Source organism: Strongylocentrotus purpuratus, unplaced genomic scaffold (genome assembly GCF_000002235.5).
Source record: "Strongylocentrotus purpuratus isolate Spur 01 unplaced genomic scaffold, Spur_5.0 spur5_scaffold_9, whole genome shotgun sequence".
Lineage (NCBI taxonomy): Eukaryota > Metazoa > Echinodermata > Echinoidea > Camarodonta > Strongylocentrotidae > Strongylocentrotus > Strongylocentrotus purpuratus.
In genome coordinates this window covers 35,029,400-35,047,258 of record NW_022145615.1, presented here as the reverse complement: position 1 = coordinate 35,047,258, position 17,859 = coordinate 35,029,400, and the positions used below count along the sequence as shown (strand labels likewise).

Genomic DNA, 17,859 nt, shown 5'->3' with positions numbered 1-17,859 from the left:
TGCCCTGTTTTCCTATTCAAGGGGTATTCTAAGTTTGTCATCATTTATGCTTGACCTTACCTGTTCTTTGGACTGTGAATGTGAGTGTCTTGATGACCTTACCTGTTCTTTGGACTGTGAATGTGAATGTCTTGATGACCTTACCTGTTCTTTGGACTGTGAATGTGAGTGTCTTGATGACCTTACCTGTTCTTTGGACTGTGAATGTGAGTGTCTTGATGACCTTACCTGTTCTTTGGACTGTGAATGTGAGGGTCTTGATGACCTTACCTGTTCTTTGGACTGTGAATGTGAGGGTCTTGATGACCTTCCCTGTTCTTTGGACTGTGAATGTGAGTGTCTTGATGACCTTACCTGTTCTTTGGACTGTGAATGTGAGTGTCTTGATGACCTTACCTGTTCTTTGGACTGTGAATGTGAGTGTCTTGATGACCTTACCTGTTCTTTGGACTGTGAATGTGAGTGTCTTGATGACCTTACCTGTTCTTTGGACTGTGAATGTGAATGTCTTGATGACCTTACCTGTTCTTTGGACTGTGAATGTGAGTGTCTTGATGACCTTACCTGTTCTTTGGACTGTGAATGTGAGTGTCTTGATGACCTTACCTGTTCTTTGGACTGTGAATGTGAGGGTCTTGATGACCTTACCTGTTCTTTGGACTGTGAATGTGAGGGTCTTGATGACCTTACCTGTTCTTTGGACTGTGAATGTGAGGGTCTTGCTGGAAGTCTCTGCTTCATCCGTTGCCATAGTAGCTGGGGCGAGGCTTATCACACCATAGGGATCATTGCTGCCCTCTATGGTGACTTCAGCCGTGGAGTAGATGGAACTGAGCTTGGGGCTGATGCCTAGAAATAAAACATACAGAAAGGTATAATCTGGATTATTTATCAATGTTAAATTTTTAGCCCTTACAAAAGTGTAATAAGGAATTTCAGCGTCAGAACAGTCAAATAATGCCTTGATTTATGTTTCCTATAGATGGTTGAAAATGTTATGATGAATAGGCAGAAGGTGATACAAAATAAATCTAAAAATTCCTTTAATTGGTATTGGCAAGGTACATTCAAAAAGGAATTTCAGCAGGGCATATTAAGGAGTAGAATTCCCCCCCCCCCCCCGCCCCCCGGCAGGGTAACCAAAGGACTATTAAATGTGTCAATGCATACTTTCAAAATTGAAAACTGTTTTGATCCTTATATCTCACCTCCTACATGTAGAATGCTTCAAGATCTGAATTTTATCAAATTTCAACCTAGAGAGAAAACTTTCCTGCTAAGGAGCTAACATGTACAAAGTATTGAGCAACAAGTAATCACCTTGGCCTGATCCGATGGGGAGCCTCTGTACACCAGTGATATTAACAAAGAAGATCTTATCCAACTCTGGCTCGAGGTCCTCTAGGAGGGGTACTATGATGGTAGCACTACGCTGTGTGTTGGCTAGAGTCACGGCACCGCTGGTAACAGCAGTGTAATCTTCACCCGGTACAGCGGTGTAAGCAACGGTGTTGTAGGTGATGCGGACACTGCCCAGGGTACCCACAGCTCGTTCCAGCACCAGAGATACCTGTAATGTACAACATTGTTAGTTTCACTTTGCTTTCAATTATGGAACTTCCGTCTTACTGACATGTGTCTATTACATCTATGTCTGGAATTTTCTTCCCCTCTTACTGTGGCTGAATTATTTGTTTCTGACCTTCAAATTCTTATATCACTACTTTATAATAGGTGCTGTACTGTACATCTGTTTCATGTGCTGAAACCTTTTTTCAAATGTTTCTTGATCTTGACTTTGTTCCCTACCTCTTTCTGTATAACTCATACATTTTTTTGCTGGCAAAATAAAATAAATTATTATCTATTGAGAACCATGCAAATTGATGTTAACTCATTTTTTTATATCAAGTGTTACTGCCCCTGTGGCTATTAACAGCCAGTCTCATGTCTTTCATAATGACTCCTGTCTTTTCACAAGATGATGTTTAGACCTCAAACAGGAAGAAGTCTTGATCTCCATATACCTTCAATGGAAAATTTACAAGTACTTGCCACTGAAAGAATTGCCTTTTAAAATCTTCAAGATATAATAAGTCAAAATGATCCACTTTACCTGCTGGTCTGATTCTTGAACCACAAGCTGTCTTGAGCTATCAGTGAAACCCACGATGCCATACGGATCAATCTTAGCTGTATCATAGCTATCCCAAGCCATAGCACCTCCAGCAACATTGGAGAATACATTGGTGATGTGTACAGCAAACAGCTCAGTGTCTATACCAGTTGGGCTCAGCTACAAAGACAAAGGAAACAGGGACAATAATGGCTCAGTAAGTCTAACTCACATTTGGCTATCACCTCTCATGAATGTACTTTTTTATATATATATATATATATATATATATATATATGCAATCAGGTGTTAGATGTTAGGTGTTAGTTGTTAGGTGTTAGCTGTAAAGTGTTAAGTGTTATAGGTTAAAATTCTTTTTATGTCACAAGGGACCAGCCCTAAATAAGACTTAATTGTTCTTTCTTGCTGGTTCCTCATTCATATATATATTTGTATTTTATGTTTATCTTTCGTTATGTTATTTGTTTGTTCTTTACTTATCTGTATATATCAATGTTATAATTATGTATGTTTTTATATGATGAATGGAATAAAAAGAATTGAATTGAATTGAATACCTTGCAACATACATGGATATATATTTGTCTGTTCTTCCTGTGGTAAAACAGTAGTCACATACATATAACGTGGAGGTCCCAGGTTTAGAAACAAAGTTGATATGTGAGTGCCCTCCAGCAAGGCATTTTAATCCTCCATTACCATGTCCCTCAGATGAGGATTGAATACATATGCCCACTGGTTGTATATTCATAAGCATATGTATGTGCTGCTTGCTCATTAACAGTCAGGCAACTTAAATATCAACATCCAAAATCAAGTCATTCCTTCTTCCCTTTTCTTTGATTTTTCTTTCCATCAAGACTGCAGATTTGTTTGACAATTCAAATTGATGTTGATCTTCAACAACCGTTAAGAAGCATATAAAGACGTAATACATAATTATAAACTCATTCATGTACATGTACTATACTAAAGGTCATAAATGGGTGGTTTAGCCACAGCACATGGAGTGTTAATAGAGTCTGAGCAGTGGATGAGTGGCATTAACTACTCACCGTAACAGTAAAAGTCTCTGTGGATTCTCCTTGAACGAGCCTGATTTGACCTGTGCTAGGGGTCACAGCTCCGTCCATGAATCCTGCTGGGATATCACCAGACTTGTGACCCATCTGCCATGTGACATCCACATTGCCATAAAAACCCAATCGTTGTATGGAGAGGGTGACCTCAAGGGTTGCTGCAAAAATGAGGATGGCAAATTGCAAGTAAATTCACTGTTTGTTAGTTTATTACATTCAATTGGTTTATGCTGTCCACTGAAGAGAGAGAAAAACAAATCTTAAATTTACTGACTGGATTTTCTGTTCAATATTGCCGTTTATTAGCACCAGTATCCATGTTATTATCAATGTAAGATATGCCATCACATTCATTTGAAAGACTATTGGAACACATTTCAAAACTATCATTGTTACAAACACCAGCCACTTTTCTCACCACTATCATCACCATCATCATCAAAATCACCATTTATCTCAGTTCTCTGTAATGTGATATTTCTTTTCACATCGACTAAGAAATTCAAAAGGTCTGAAAAAAGGAATAGCAATTTGTCTATTCTTACCATCATCCACCATGATCCCTGTCTCGCTGAATCCAACCTGTGAATTGGCAACTTCTTCTGGCACAACAATGGTGGCGCTATCACTGATTGAATCTATCGATGGTGGTATAACAGCTAAGAAAGGAATGATTAAATCAAAGTTATCAAAACTAGTTCAAGCACAAATAACACCACCATCAAAGATACACAAAATTCCATATCTCACACACAAAATTATCTTCTTTTTGTGTATTATGAAAATCATTTTATGTTTAAATTTTGTATAGATGATAAACGATATAAAAGACATTTGTATTACTCTTTAATTTGATTATAATTCCTACACTGATCATTACACTTCATGAACTATTTCATGTATTCACCTATGTACTTCTAATGTATTTGTTGGAATTAAAATAAAAGAATTGAAATGAATTGAAAAAGATCTACAGAAAGCAGTTGCACAATTTATAACTAGCATGTTAAAAATATATAGCTAATAATATTACAATTATTGCCCATCAATTTCTTCAAGGTGATTTGAATGATCGCATCTGAAAAATACCAGCAATGTGTAGGACCATAAAGATGTACATGTATCAGCAGTAGGACTTACGTGTATCTGCTCCCATGTAGGTGACCGAGGTGAGATTGAGTGTGAAGGTGGAACCCTCAGCTAAAAACACATCATTGTTGAGAAGGGCAACTTCTTCCTCACACTAAGATAAGAATGAGAGGGAGGTTTGAAGAGAAATGAATTGTATTCAATCCATTTACTACTGCATTCTGTCACTCCCATAGGCTTTGATACATGAAACAACCTGTCCTGGTTAGCAAAGGGTTAAAATTCCTTTTCATTCTTTAATCCATCAGAATCAATCTCTGCTAAAGAACAATGTTCTTCTGCAGGTATATACAATAAATATTTCCTTCTATGCATCAGGAGCATTTTGTGACAAGTCCTTCAGGGGAAATGTAAATAAACAGTCCTTTGCAAATATTTGGGATCATTAAACTGGAAAACCGAGCTTAAACTAAACTTAAATCCTGCGGCTTAAATTAATTTTGAAAGTGTGACGTAATATCTTGATTGAGCAGCTCTTTTGACTTTTCAATAAGGTAATATAATACACCCATTGTGACAGTGATAAACTTATATGTATTCTAGCTTACCTGAGTTTCACCGTCTCTACACAGAATGGATCCACTGCTTGGTACATAGGCACCTGTCACACCCTGGATTGGAAAAGGAAATTTAAACAAATATACTTGTAGAAATCAATATTTACTAGAACCACTGCAATCAATTATTTTGAAATAATTATCATGGTCTGTAAACAATTTTTAAATTTACTTGGGCATTCATATACCTACATGTAACTGTTCTGCCTCATTCCTCTCCCGTCACTCCCTTCTTCCTCTCTCCTCTCTCTCCCCTCTCACTCCCCTCTCACTCCCTTTTCTCTCTCTTTCTCTCTCACCCCCTCTACACCTCAAGATGCTTTCATCCTGATGCATTTCTTCCTACTACCTTTTTCATAATCAACCTTAATCCTCACTTTAAGTATTCCTCTCTATTCAATTTTCTCTACCATTTGTCTCCCTCTCTCTCCTTCTCTCTACCTTTATCTAATTTGATTTCACTATCTCCTTGACGTCTGTTTCAACAAATAGGATAAATAAGGACAGGGGCAATGACAAAGATTGACACTATCTGACATAATCAAATTTATCTGACGTAATTAAATTTATATCAGATTTGAAGAATGAGAACATAAATAGAGACAGAGAGAGATTTAAAAAGAATATAACAAATTACAACTACAAAAGTATAAATAGATCACTGCAATCCTACTCACATCATTGTACTGAAGCTGGTAGCCTATCTGAACATCTCCTACTGTACCAGCTGACCTATCAATGGTTAGTCTCAGACGACGTCTGTTGTTACCAACCAAGATGATGGTCTGGCTCTCATCCATCACACTGAAGATGCCATGAGGGTCATCATTTGCACTGAACAATAAAAGATAAAATGTATGACTCCTTTAGTCTTTAAAAAAAAACATAACTGGAAGACTCTAGACTTCACGATTGATTGTAACGTTTTATTGATATTCACAAGGAAAGTAAACATAAAAATAATTTTATGCCTACTTTATCCTGCCTGTTGAACTCCCTCATTGTATCAAAATACCATTAAAACATCAACATAAAAATAGAAAATAGAATTTGAAATGTATTTTCGAGCATATCAGCTTGATATGTTTACATAGTAAATGCCTTGAGCATCTACTTGGATGGACTGGTGTGCATGTCCATCATGATTCAGATTGATTATTGTACATTAAGTATTTGGCATTAATTGAGAATGTGTGTTGATGAAGGGTTTGTACATGTAGGTACATGCACACAGTTGCATTTTTACAAACATGATCTGATTATTACATCCAGAAACCAAAAGATACTACTCAGGATTATGCTAAAAGGGTTGGCCACTAGACCAACTAAAATCTTTCTAAACAATTATATTTTCTTACTTGACAAAAAACTCAGATGTGTGGAGGACAGGGTCTATCTCTGCACCCCCATCGGCAGAAACAAGGGTAACAGTGAACCCCTCTTCTAGCTCCGGTAGTGTATCAGGGAGCACCTCCAGGAGGATGGATGCAGTAGCAATGTTCTCAGGGAACTCTACTGTTCCATTGGTAGGTGACATGTCCGTTGTGATGGTTTGGCCCAAGGAGTCTCTTACCTCCCAATAAACCTGTATAAAAATGGTGGACATTGAGACTATGACTTCTCCCGTATATGATCTAAACCAGTCTCTGATATCACCATTAAGATCATCAATATTATTATCACTCCAATCATCATGACCACCATCATCATAACCACCATCATCATCATCATCATCATAACCACCACCAATAACATTATTATCAAGATCATCATCTTCTTCTTCATCGTAATCATCAGTCGTCATCATTGCCATAGCTATCATCTAATCATCACCATCATACCAACACCACCAAGACAACCACAACCAGAACTACATCTATCCTCACCGATGGCAACAACAACCATGACAAGATAATCATTACAACATTACCACCAACAACATCATTTTCATTACCAATAATATCTTCTTCTCTAACCGATATTTGTCATCACCATCAGCATTATTTACATCATAATGATCTCAATCATCATCTCCATCTGCACTATCCTCTTACCTGTATATCTCCTACCAATCCCTCTCGTCTGCTCAGTGGAAAGGCTACTCTCTGAGATGGGCTGCCATCAGACGGCTCATCAAAGTAGCGAGGCTGAACAGATTCTGCTATGAACTGAACTATTCCATTAGGGTCCCCATACTTCAGAACCTGCAGATGATAAAAATATGCTCTAAATGAGTATCTCTGAAAGGCTTTGAAAATGAATACTGAAAATCATGAACGATTGATAACAGACTGTAGTTCAAGGAATAAAACTGAATTCAAATTATGTTTATCTGATGAATTCAATAATGTATATCTTTAATTTATTCATTCACTCTATTCCCTTTACTAACATGAAGTATTAAGAATATTTTTAGATTCTATACACTTTAGCCTTTATCACCTATTTACAATCCGTTGCCAATGAGAATGGACAATATTTAAAACCATAATTCCAAACACATTTTTTGAAGTTCTGATGCAAATGTTTGAAGGGTCTACAAGTGAATAGAAAGAAATAAGAGTTAACAACAAAATATAATCTTCTGAGAGCCAGAAAGGAGCTTATAGTCTATGTATTGTGCTATTAATCAATGGCTTTCTGACTCTCGGTAAAACGGTGTTGCAATCACTGATGAAGCCACCCTGGTATAAACAAAAACAGAATCAATAAATAAAATAAATAATTGAATAATAAACTTACAGTGAGCCTAGCCTGCTTTCGTCCATTATCAATCTCTCCTGTACTGACAAGCTGGTAGATCTCTACTATAAACATCTCCTCCACTTCTGGTCCTACAAATGACTTGACCTGCAGGTCAAAGGTCCTTGACCCTCTCTGACCTGGGCCATAGGTCACAGACCCCTGTAGGAAGCCACCTGGTGTGGATATATCCTCAGTTGTTTGCAGGATGGAGTCTGTGTTAGGGCCTAGTATCCTCCAACGAACCTGTCAACATGATGACAATGATGGAGAGAGTTGAGGATGATGCATCTTATTTGCATATTATTCACTACTATTCACACTTAAGAAATATATTCTCTGGCCCAATAATACTGTATCTATGATGAGGTTTTGTTGGTGGCCAAAGCTACATCTCTTAAATGTCATAAAGATGGGTGATATTTATAGGTAAGGATTATCTTATGCTGTTGAGCAGATGTTTAGGGGCAACACATAGATTTTGGAGTTATAGAAAAATCCCTTTCAACCCCTTCCCTCCCCCCCCCCCCCTAAAAAATATAAAACAAATTAAAAAAAAAAACATGGAAAATAAATTACATGAATAAACATGTATTAAATGTGAGCTGGTCTGAAATCATCTCAAATCATCTTCTCCCAATGCCGAAGCTAATTGTTTACTCTTTCAAATATTAGAAGTGCTATATTTTGCAATATTGCTGTCTTCCACTGCAAAAAAGCAATTGAAGATTATTCTGAATGGGACCTCCACAAGATGCTATTGATAGTGGTTGTCATGGCAATCATATCTTACCTCTGTCCCAACAAGGTATTCATCCAGACCCCCTGAGAGTTCAATGGTAAAGGTCAGATCCCTGTCGTTAGGAGGGTTAGCAATCACCCTGTCAAGGTTTGACAAGGTGAAGCCAATGAGACCATCAGGACCATCACTCTTTGATATGACGACCGTCGCTGTGAGATTACCCCCAAGCAGGGCGCCCCCTTCTGTTCCCGTCAGGCGGATGTTAAACGACTCCGAGAACTCCTTCAAGGTGTCGTCGATGATGGTGATGGGGATGAAGGCTTCTGATTGGCCATCGGCCAGGGTGATCTTTCCGCTGGTGAGGAGGAAATCGACACCTCCAGGTGTGGCATCCAGAGGCTCTACCTCGTAGGAAACGCTGACCAAACCAAAGTTACCAGCGTTGCGGACTAGAGGAATCATGGCGGTGCCAATATCCTCTTGGACTGTAAACAAAACACAACACATGTATAAGTTAGCCACTAATGAATCATGCTGAATTCATGTACAAGAGGTGTTGTAAAGGAGAATTCTCTCAAACATGGCTCACTCTAAAATTCATTATCAATATGGAATGTGTAATAAAACACCCCTTTTTCCTTAATAGTACACAGTTTTTATACAATCAAAAACAACCCCCCCAAAAAGGAAAAATAATAAATAAATAAATAAATAAATAAATAAATAAATCACTTACCTTCATATAGAGACTTGTCAAATTCAACGATTCCTTCAGCATTATCATTGGAGCCAATGATCACAGTCTTCACAGACAGGGAACCTAGCACTGGTGGCATGTCACGCTGAAGTCCATTGATTGGTGTGTAGTCCGTGTTTCTGTAAAAATAAAACACAGCAAAAATATTCACCATTTTGTCTGGTTTCTAGTAATTTCCTTTTCAAAGTTGACCTTCACAGATCTTTGACCATTGTCATAATTTCCTTACATGTAAGTATAAGCACATCAAGTATATTGGCATAAAAGAGCCAATTATTGTTATGATACTCATTTGTGTGACCATGCATTAATTCATACAATACAGAACATAGAAATTGCCCTTTAAAAAAAGATAAGCCATTCAATAGAAATCACAAAAATTAATGACATGTTCAGAATTTGCTACTGCATGCTATCACATCCATGTTTAAGCACCCCACAATGATTACACAGATACCACAGACAATGCCACTGTCTTCTATACCTGTTGCAGAAACTAGATTCATGGTCACACCAACTTAACCTACCAATACACTAAAAGCAAGCACGTTTCAAAATAGCAACTCATTTATAAAGAATAATATTAACAATAATATGTCTTGTTTACCCAGGGTAGCCTCATCACTATTTATACTGTTCTCCCTGGTGGCCCTGCAATCATATTATTACCCCAGTCATCGGATTCAGGCAGCACACAATGTATGCACATTCTTCACTCCCTGGGGAACATTCCAGCCAGGCGTCATTTTTACAAGCGCACATTTGCTAATCTCAGCACATTAGCTTTCGCATCCTACCGGGTACCCATTTAACACCTGGGTGGAGAGTGGCAAATGTAGATCAATGTCTTGCCAGAAGGGAAGTGTATAGAGACAAACTTACGTTGGAGCAAGGAGCCGTACAGCAGTAATGTTGAGCCAGAATGCTTCTGGTCCTTCAGGGATGGCATCCTGAAGGATTGCTAGGGTAACGTCCAGGCTGTCTACACCCTCTGAGAAGGTCAAGGCTCCGGTAGAGGGTGCAAAGTCTGCACCCTCCTGGGCGGAGTAAGGCGTGGTGGTGTAGGAGACCTGCACCGTACCAAAGATACCTGCGTTTCGCACAATGGGGATGGATACCTGGAAGAAAAGAAAGAAATGGAACAGATATAGTTGATTGAAGTATTTGATAACTGGTTCTCAAACATTCTTAATAAAGCTTGTGTTTTTTTTCTTCAGTCCTGTGTATTCACTTCAGTGTTCACAAAAATCACTCTCTCTCTCTCTCTGGCAAATCTTTACTTTTTATTTGACTGTCTTTCCCTCTCATATCTAATGATGTATCTAGTAATCAGACAACATATATTATTCATGTGTACATTTTAAAATATCTGCATAAATAAAATAAATTCTCTACAGCTTGCAATAAAGTGAAAATATAGGGCCATTACAACTTAACTGCAGGAAAATATACCCTTTCAAATTAACATTAGACCAATGCATCATGATAAGCTACAAAGTTCAACACTTACCAAATTATCATCCTCACTGACGGTTATCTCAGAGGGCAGGTCAAACTCAAAGACACCAAAGGGATTGTCACTGGCTACCATGACGATGGTTGCCTGGCTACCCCCAGAAGCGGAGTCAATTGAAGCACCTCCTGTTACCGAGGCTAGAACCAGCATGTAGGTGGTCCTTAGCTCTGGTATTGAATCATCTAGGGTCTGGATATGGAAGGAATAATTAATATAAATTTAAACAAATTGGCATTATTGTTGTCATATCAATTATATTTCTGAGTCAACTGTGCCTGATAGGGTAAAGTAACTTAATTACATGGACTACGATCCTCGATCTCACCTCTTCTTCTTCTGGTTTCAGATTTCTCCATTCTAGTTATCTCTTTTCTTATTATCTTTGAACACAGAAATGTCTAAACAGCTTCACATCTGATAAATTTACATTATCTAAATCAATATTTGAGTTTTCATAAATATAATTTTTAAATCTTTTTATACAGAAATACCATTCCATCTATGGGTCTTTATTGACTCTAGCAGTGTCCATTGTTCAAAATTGATTAAATTGATTGATTTAGTGAAAAAGACAAATATGAGTCTAGATAGATCAGACGAGTAGTTTAATAGTGAAACTTAATAGTAAACAAAAACGTGTATTGGTAAATGAAAAAACAGGTTATGCAATCAAAACAAAATATGTGACGCCTGACCAATTCTCACCTGTATGGTAATAGTAGCATTCTGCTGTCTGTCTCTGAAGATGATCTGTCCTGACGTCTCTAAGAAGGCATTATCACCGGCCGGAGAGATCTGCCAGTTGACCGTCACTTCACCAAAGATGCCAGCACCACGAGTCACACTGATCAATGCAAGTTACACAGGAAATATTGTGTATTAAAGATAATCAAATCATAATACCGAATATTGTTGTAATAAACTGAGGTAACATAAGTGTCAGATATGTCTTTGTTAGAGCATGATATTTGTTGATATACAGTGAAATAATTGCAACTGCAGTTTTAGTATTACTAAGACAATGTCTTTAAGAATAATTGCTTTCTTCAACTTTATAGCAAAAGTGAAGTATAGAAAATCAATAGAGCATGCCTCAAGAAACCACATGAATTCATAGAGATGTTTTTACTGTAAGGTCTCAACAAATGATATAACTAGTCTACAAATAAAAGTCATAGGCCAACATAAAATTCAGGTTCATAAAACTGCTGTGAAACATCAAAAAAATGAATGCATGGGTGTGTTTGACACCATACTGTTCAATAGTTCAACTCATTAAAAGAATAAAGTTACATGTAATATTTTAAAACGTAAGTGAGGATCGAGAGAATAAAGACAAAAAAACCTGCAATTCTCTTTGTAGCCAGGGAGGCATTAACAAGAAAGGAAAAAAAAGGATTATGCATGAAATGGGATTGCTGCACTCACTGTATCGTAGCCTGTCCATTGTATCCCTGCATGGGTTCACCAATCATAACATTCCTGGAGTCTGATAGGATGCTCACCATACCAGCTGAATCAGGGTTGGCAAGAATCACTACCGTAGCTGAACCTGAGTACAGGAGACAAGATGGAGCATTTCATACAAGACATCATCCACTGGAATCACATCAAAATTCAATCAAAAATCAACACAATTTCAGTGGAATGTCCACAAACTTAGACTTACATGAATAGGACTATCTGTTAAAACATTTTGTTGTTAAGCTTATCGGTCCATGTATATTCATGATAAACTGCAATAGGATATCCTGATCCATGCATCAAATATGTTGCTTTCCCATAGTGCTCTTTTCTTCAATTTTATCCAGTTCCAAACAAATTCTGTACTAACTTAATACATTAATCTAGAAATGTCTTATAGTGACATATTTTTTATTTAGGATTATCAAGCTTAATACCTAAATTGCGGTAAGATTGGTCTTTTATCAACTACATTCACATTATTTAAACATATTTGTGGCTTACACCCAGTAAATAAGATCGATTGATCAATCTGTTATTGAAAAACAAGTCAGAAAAAATCTTGGAACCAGCGGGACTTTTTTTTTCTGACTTGTTTTTCAATTACAGATCGATCAATCAATCTTATTTACTGGGTGTAAGCCACAAATATGTTTAAATAATTGCAATTTCTCCCAGGAAGCATTACATTTATTTTAAAAAAATCACATTGGTCTGAAGGAAGCATGTAGGAATTTGTATCAGCAAATTTGAAACATGAAAAAGGTCAAAACTACTACCAGTATAACAATAGAATGAATTATCTTACCAGACACAGGGGAGATCTCAGCATCAACAGTGGCTGATGTGAGAGAGAGAGTGAAACGTTCTTCTCCTTCCAGAATGTTATCCTGGATTGCTTCTAATATGATGGACTTTCTGGCATCACCCTGGAAGGAAAGAAAAGAGAATAATGTCACACATACATGTACAGCACAGAGAGAATTGTTTTAACAGAGTTTGAAGCACTTTACCTAGAAATGAAATGTGAATGACACTACTATACAACATTTTTAGTTTTAGACAATACACAAAATAGATACTATATTATTTAAATTAATCTATGCAAATAACAATATGTAATAAAGCTGGTGATAAATCCAGCTGGAAACTATATTGTTAGGGTTAGGATTTTACATGTAATATCAAAATCAAATTGTAACCAAAAAAGTTTATGTCTTAATTCCTAGAAAGACAAGAAAGATGAACATGTTAGTCTAAATGTATCAAATTAATTTTGACTGATGACAACAGCAATCAATACTCCTCTGTTAAGCCATTATGTATGGAAATTATTCATTTAATTATTTGTATATGATATGTGGATATACTGTATATGATGGAACTTGTTTTGAAAATAAAGAACCCTGTGGAAGGGGGAAAAAAAAAAAAATACTCCTCTAAATCGATGAGCTTTATAAATTCTATGACCTGTAAGAATGTTGATTCGATACCTGTTGGAAGAAGAGTGCTCCTGATGATGGAGTGAGGTCCATCCTCCCTGCTGCCTCTACCTCCCATCTCACATCTATGTTCCCCTCCACACCTTGGCTCCTCTCTACCGTGAAGGTCACAGGACCACCAGATTCAGATACACTCTCCTGCAAAACAACAAGCTTTTGTGAATTGGTTTGTATGTGGAAACACCTCACATGTGCAACTTAAGATATGGTATTGTTCAATTTATTAAAACATTCAGAAAGAAAATGATTGCTATCATGTTGTCTAACACCTCATATCCAAGAAGTTCTCTACATGTATTCTACGGGCAAGCCCAACATATTTTGTCACATAAGTTATAGATTTAATATATCTGATGATCGTATTGAGTTAATAGCCCTACTACAGCGCAGATCAGACCATGTATGAAGTAAACTGACACATGTTTCATCAGTTTATGTTCAGAACTCGATCTGCATTACTTAGCCATGTATGGGACCCTTAATGACCGACAAACTTTAGACTTCATCAATTACTGATAATTACTGATGAATGTTGTGGATATCAACACACTTAAGAAATAAAGTTTAAAGTCAGTTACTTTTGGAAATAAAGATTTACATCTTCGTAACATGTATTCATTTTGGTTTATACTGAACCTGTGTAAAGGCAAATCCAAAGAGTCCCTTCGGCGAGTCGTTCTTGAGGATCTTAACAATGATGGATGTCTCGCTACCTAGAACAGCGCCTCCAGCTGGGCTGTGGAGGGATACTGTGAAACGCTGCAAAAATAAATCAAGTGAACAAAAATCAAATAATGAAAAAGAATTGTACTCTAGAAACTGTCTGGTAATATGAGCATGCATTCCAGTTCAAGTACATATCAATATCATCAAATGGTTATCAAATTTATGACATAAGCAATACTAACCTCATCATCTTCATAGATACGATCATCTACAATGTTGATTGATATGGTGGCAGCTCTCTGTGGAGAAAAAAAAGGAAATATAATTCAAATGTACATCTGTATGAACAATACCATTATCATAGTTGTACAACATGCTATTGAGATTATTCAGAAAGCTCTAATATATGATGATCATTTCATATATGACATGTTCTGATTGCCTATAGTTTACAAAGATCATCTCTAAAAAAAGAGAAAAGTAAATAACTGCAAGAAATCATTTAATGTACAGGTCCTTGATATCAATACATATATTCACGAATGCATGAATTGCCCATGTTGATTTGGACAGAGATAAAATTTCTGTCAACTGGCTTGCTTCATTTTGACAAGATAGAGATATTATCAAAATCCATATAAACAACAAACTGAACCCATTGACAACTGAAATCTCTCATTCCCATCAGCATTATATGAGGACCATCGGATTCCCGTAAGCGATGGGTAAAAATATACAACAAGCAAACACTACACAAGCAATAAGGACAACATATATTATAATTAAAAATGATAAATAAAATTATAAGCCAATCATTATGCAAATATTTTCATTATAGCAAGTCATTATGCAATCATTTTCATGCATTATAACCAGTAATATTACCTGTCCGTTAACCAGAGTGATGTTGCCCGACAGAGGGTTGAAATCTGCTGTGGAGGCGCTGACTGTGGTGGCTAACCAGCTCACACCCACGGTACCGATTGCACCGGCGGTACGCAGCACCGGAAGATTGAGGATACCACTGGTACCAGAACCTTCATAGACCTCCACATCACCATCAGCATTCTATGGTATAAGATACAAGAAATGTGGGAGGTAAGAGAAACATACCGTGGGTGAATATAGCAAAGGTTGCAGAATGCAAGACATGACGCAGGACCCACATATGAGGGTACGGCATCATATCTGAAACGAGCCTTAAAGCATTCCTAGCTAGGCCACTGATTAGTTACGTCATCCCTACTGCAACGTTCTCTCCATTCTTGATGCTTGGTTTCACTCGATCCGTCCCCGTTAACAGAATAACATGCAATATATCATAATATGTTTATACAACAGAGCCCTGAAATATCTTTTGAAACAATTTCAAGCATTTTGTCTGGTTCTTGTGGGCTGCAGGGGGTATAAATACCTTAGTGACGTTGAGTTGCAGGATACCATTAGCATTGTCATTCTGTCTGATGGTAACCTCTGCTACGTCCTGTCCATTCTTGATGCTGGGTTGAGCTCCACTGACTGACTGACCTGATACTAGCTCCACAGATGTCAGGTTGACAAAGAATGTCTCGGGACCCTCTGCATCAGTGTCCTGTGTAAAAATATTTAAAAATGTATGAGGAGAAGTAATATTAAGTAGCTTAACAAAATGTATAGGCTTTTCAAGATGCAGTTGTAATGAAAAGGTGATAATTGTTTACAAACTCTGTGTACATCTTCACATGCAACAACATTTTGCTAAGCTTTCTTACAAATCATAACAATATTGGTTACAGATTCAATTTTTAAACGACAGTAAGAAGCAACTAATGCCAATTTTTATGCAATACCCCCCCCCCCCCCCCTCCCCCCTCCCCCCCAGTAACCAATACTTTATTACTCCTTGACTCATCCTGAGAAAGGAATAATTTTTACGAATACAACTAGTATAATGACTTACAGGTAATACATTGACAGTCACTGAGGCAACATCGACACCATCTTCAAAGGTGACAAAGTTTTGTCTGGCAGCAAAATCACTTCCACTCTCAGCTCTCTGGATCTCAGGTAAACCTGCGGCTTCAGAAGTACTGAAAGAAAAGCAAACATCATTAACACTTCATGACCCACAAAGCGTCTCAAAAAGTGCATGCCATTTTTAATTTCAGTAACTCAAAATTTGTTACTTGCATGATATTCACATTGTACACAGGAAATACAGTATGAAATTCATACTTCATTGAATGTACATAATAAACACAGAATTCCCATACGGGCTGTGTACACATTAAAGGTAAAGACCAGTATTGGTAACGCCCCAATTTCAAAAAATGAAATGGAAGCTCTCATTACCAATCATGTGAAAGAATATGTTTTGACTAATACATGATGATAAAAAATTTGCCGGGAAACCGCCTACTAATTCATATATTTGGTAAATTTATCTCTCTCATGGTCGTGTGAGAGAGATAGGGTAGTCCCATATACATCTTTCTGTGTATAGTGCTTGTAACTTTACGAAGAATGGGCCAAATTTCTTATCATTTTGATGATTCCAGAACCTTGCAGATGCTAGATGCTAGATGATCAACCTTTTCTGATCGATTCCACAACGTTTCTTTCACAATGCAATCGCATGACCATTACTGGTCTTTACCTTTAAATTAATTGTTGAAATATTTATTGGAACATGCTCGCAAGAAAATGGTGAATCATATGACAGGATTAAATGAATAACAAGCACAAACCATTCTGTTTTAAAATACTCAGAAGTATTACAAGCGCTCCCCATATAAGGGCTCTTCCAGTAACAATCACTTCAAGACCAGAGAATTTGATGTAAGCATTCTGTGTATCTCTAACAGTCAATGCTGAATCCTAAGTCAGACTATTTATCTGTCATGACAGCACTGACTAACCTGTAGTACACATTGACCACACCAGTAAAGCCCTGCTCCCTCGTCATATACATAGTGACACTCCTTGACCCCTGTGACCCTTCTGGTTCATCCACGGCCGTGTAGAGAGACTCCAGGTTCCATGCAAACACTCCATGAGGAGAGTCATTGGCTAGGACCCTAAGCTCTGCTGCACTAGTTGATGAACTGATGGTGGCACCCCGGTCAGTACGAGTCGTTCCTGGGTTGATGATGCGAGTGAGGCGGATGGTGCTGGTCTCGTCAAGCTCTGGAATGTCATCAGCGAGGATGGTGATGACCAGGGGTGCCGTGGAAACACCATCCAGGAACTCAATCTGGAACAAGGATTGATGAGAAAAGGGATAATGACTTAAGATAAATTATCTTTACTTTACATAGCATTTAAAGAAGATAGGTGACTGCATAATTCTGGTACCTATTGGGTCTAAGCTAGAATCCTCTCTGAGAGCCAAAAGTATATTGACCCTATGTAAAATGTTATGTCTGAGTTCACACCCTTCTTGCTACCACGAGATGCTACAGAATCCTTGACGCTTTCAAAGGAAGAATCACTCACTTTTATTTGTCAACATTTAAGCATATCGTCATGTATTCACTTCATCTTAAACAATCTCAAATAGTCAACATCTG

General features: G+C 37.4%; 1 protein-coding gene across 4 annotated transcripts in view; it reads right to left on the bottom strand.

Annotated features, from left to right (window-relative positions):
* The window catches only part of LOC578459 (adhesion G-protein coupled receptor V1), an 85,054-nt gene that overhangs the window by 16,069 nt on the left and 51,126 nt on the right, over positions 1-17,859 (bottom strand). For all 4 annotated transcript variants that reach the window (XM_030976810.1, XM_030976807.1, XM_030976809.1 and 1 more), the window contains 25 exons: positions 17,209-17,543; positions 16,251-16,380; positions 15,726-15,902; positions 15,197-15,379; positions 14,554-14,610; positions 14,282-14,404; positions 13,637-13,783; positions 12,952-13,072; positions 12,108-12,231; positions 11,385-11,523; positions 10,674-10,868; positions 10,046-10,281; positions 9,143-9,282; positions 8,458-8,891; positions 7,665-7,910; positions 6,977-7,126; positions 6,281-6,507; positions 5,600-5,756; positions 4,914-4,976; positions 4,357-4,459; positions 3,762-3,875; positions 3,193-3,374; positions 2,117-2,296; positions 1,321-1,570; positions 691-849 (listed from right to left, as the gene is read on the bottom strand). In XM_030976810.1, the coding sequence (XP_030832670.1) occupies positions 691-849; positions 1,321-1,570; positions 2,117-2,296; positions 3,193-3,374; positions 3,762-3,875; positions 4,357-4,459; positions 4,914-4,976; positions 5,600-5,756; positions 6,281-6,507; positions 6,977-7,126; positions 7,665-7,910; positions 8,458-8,891; positions 9,143-9,282; positions 10,046-10,281; positions 10,674-10,868; positions 11,385-11,523; positions 12,108-12,231; positions 12,952-13,072; positions 13,637-13,783; positions 14,282-14,404; positions 14,554-14,610; positions 15,197-15,379; positions 15,726-15,902; positions 16,251-16,380; positions 17,209-17,543 (4,372 nt within the window). The remainder of the gene's footprint in view (positions 1-690; positions 850-1,320; positions 1,571-2,116; positions 2,297-3,192; positions 3,375-3,761; positions 3,876-4,356; positions 4,460-4,913; positions 4,977-5,599; positions 5,757-6,280; positions 6,508-6,976; positions 7,127-7,664; positions 7,911-8,457; positions 8,892-9,142; positions 9,283-10,045; positions 10,282-10,673; positions 10,869-11,384; positions 11,524-12,107; positions 12,232-12,951; positions 13,073-13,636; positions 13,784-14,281; positions 14,405-14,553; positions 14,611-15,196; positions 15,380-15,725; positions 15,903-16,250; positions 16,381-17,208; positions 17,544-17,859) is intronic.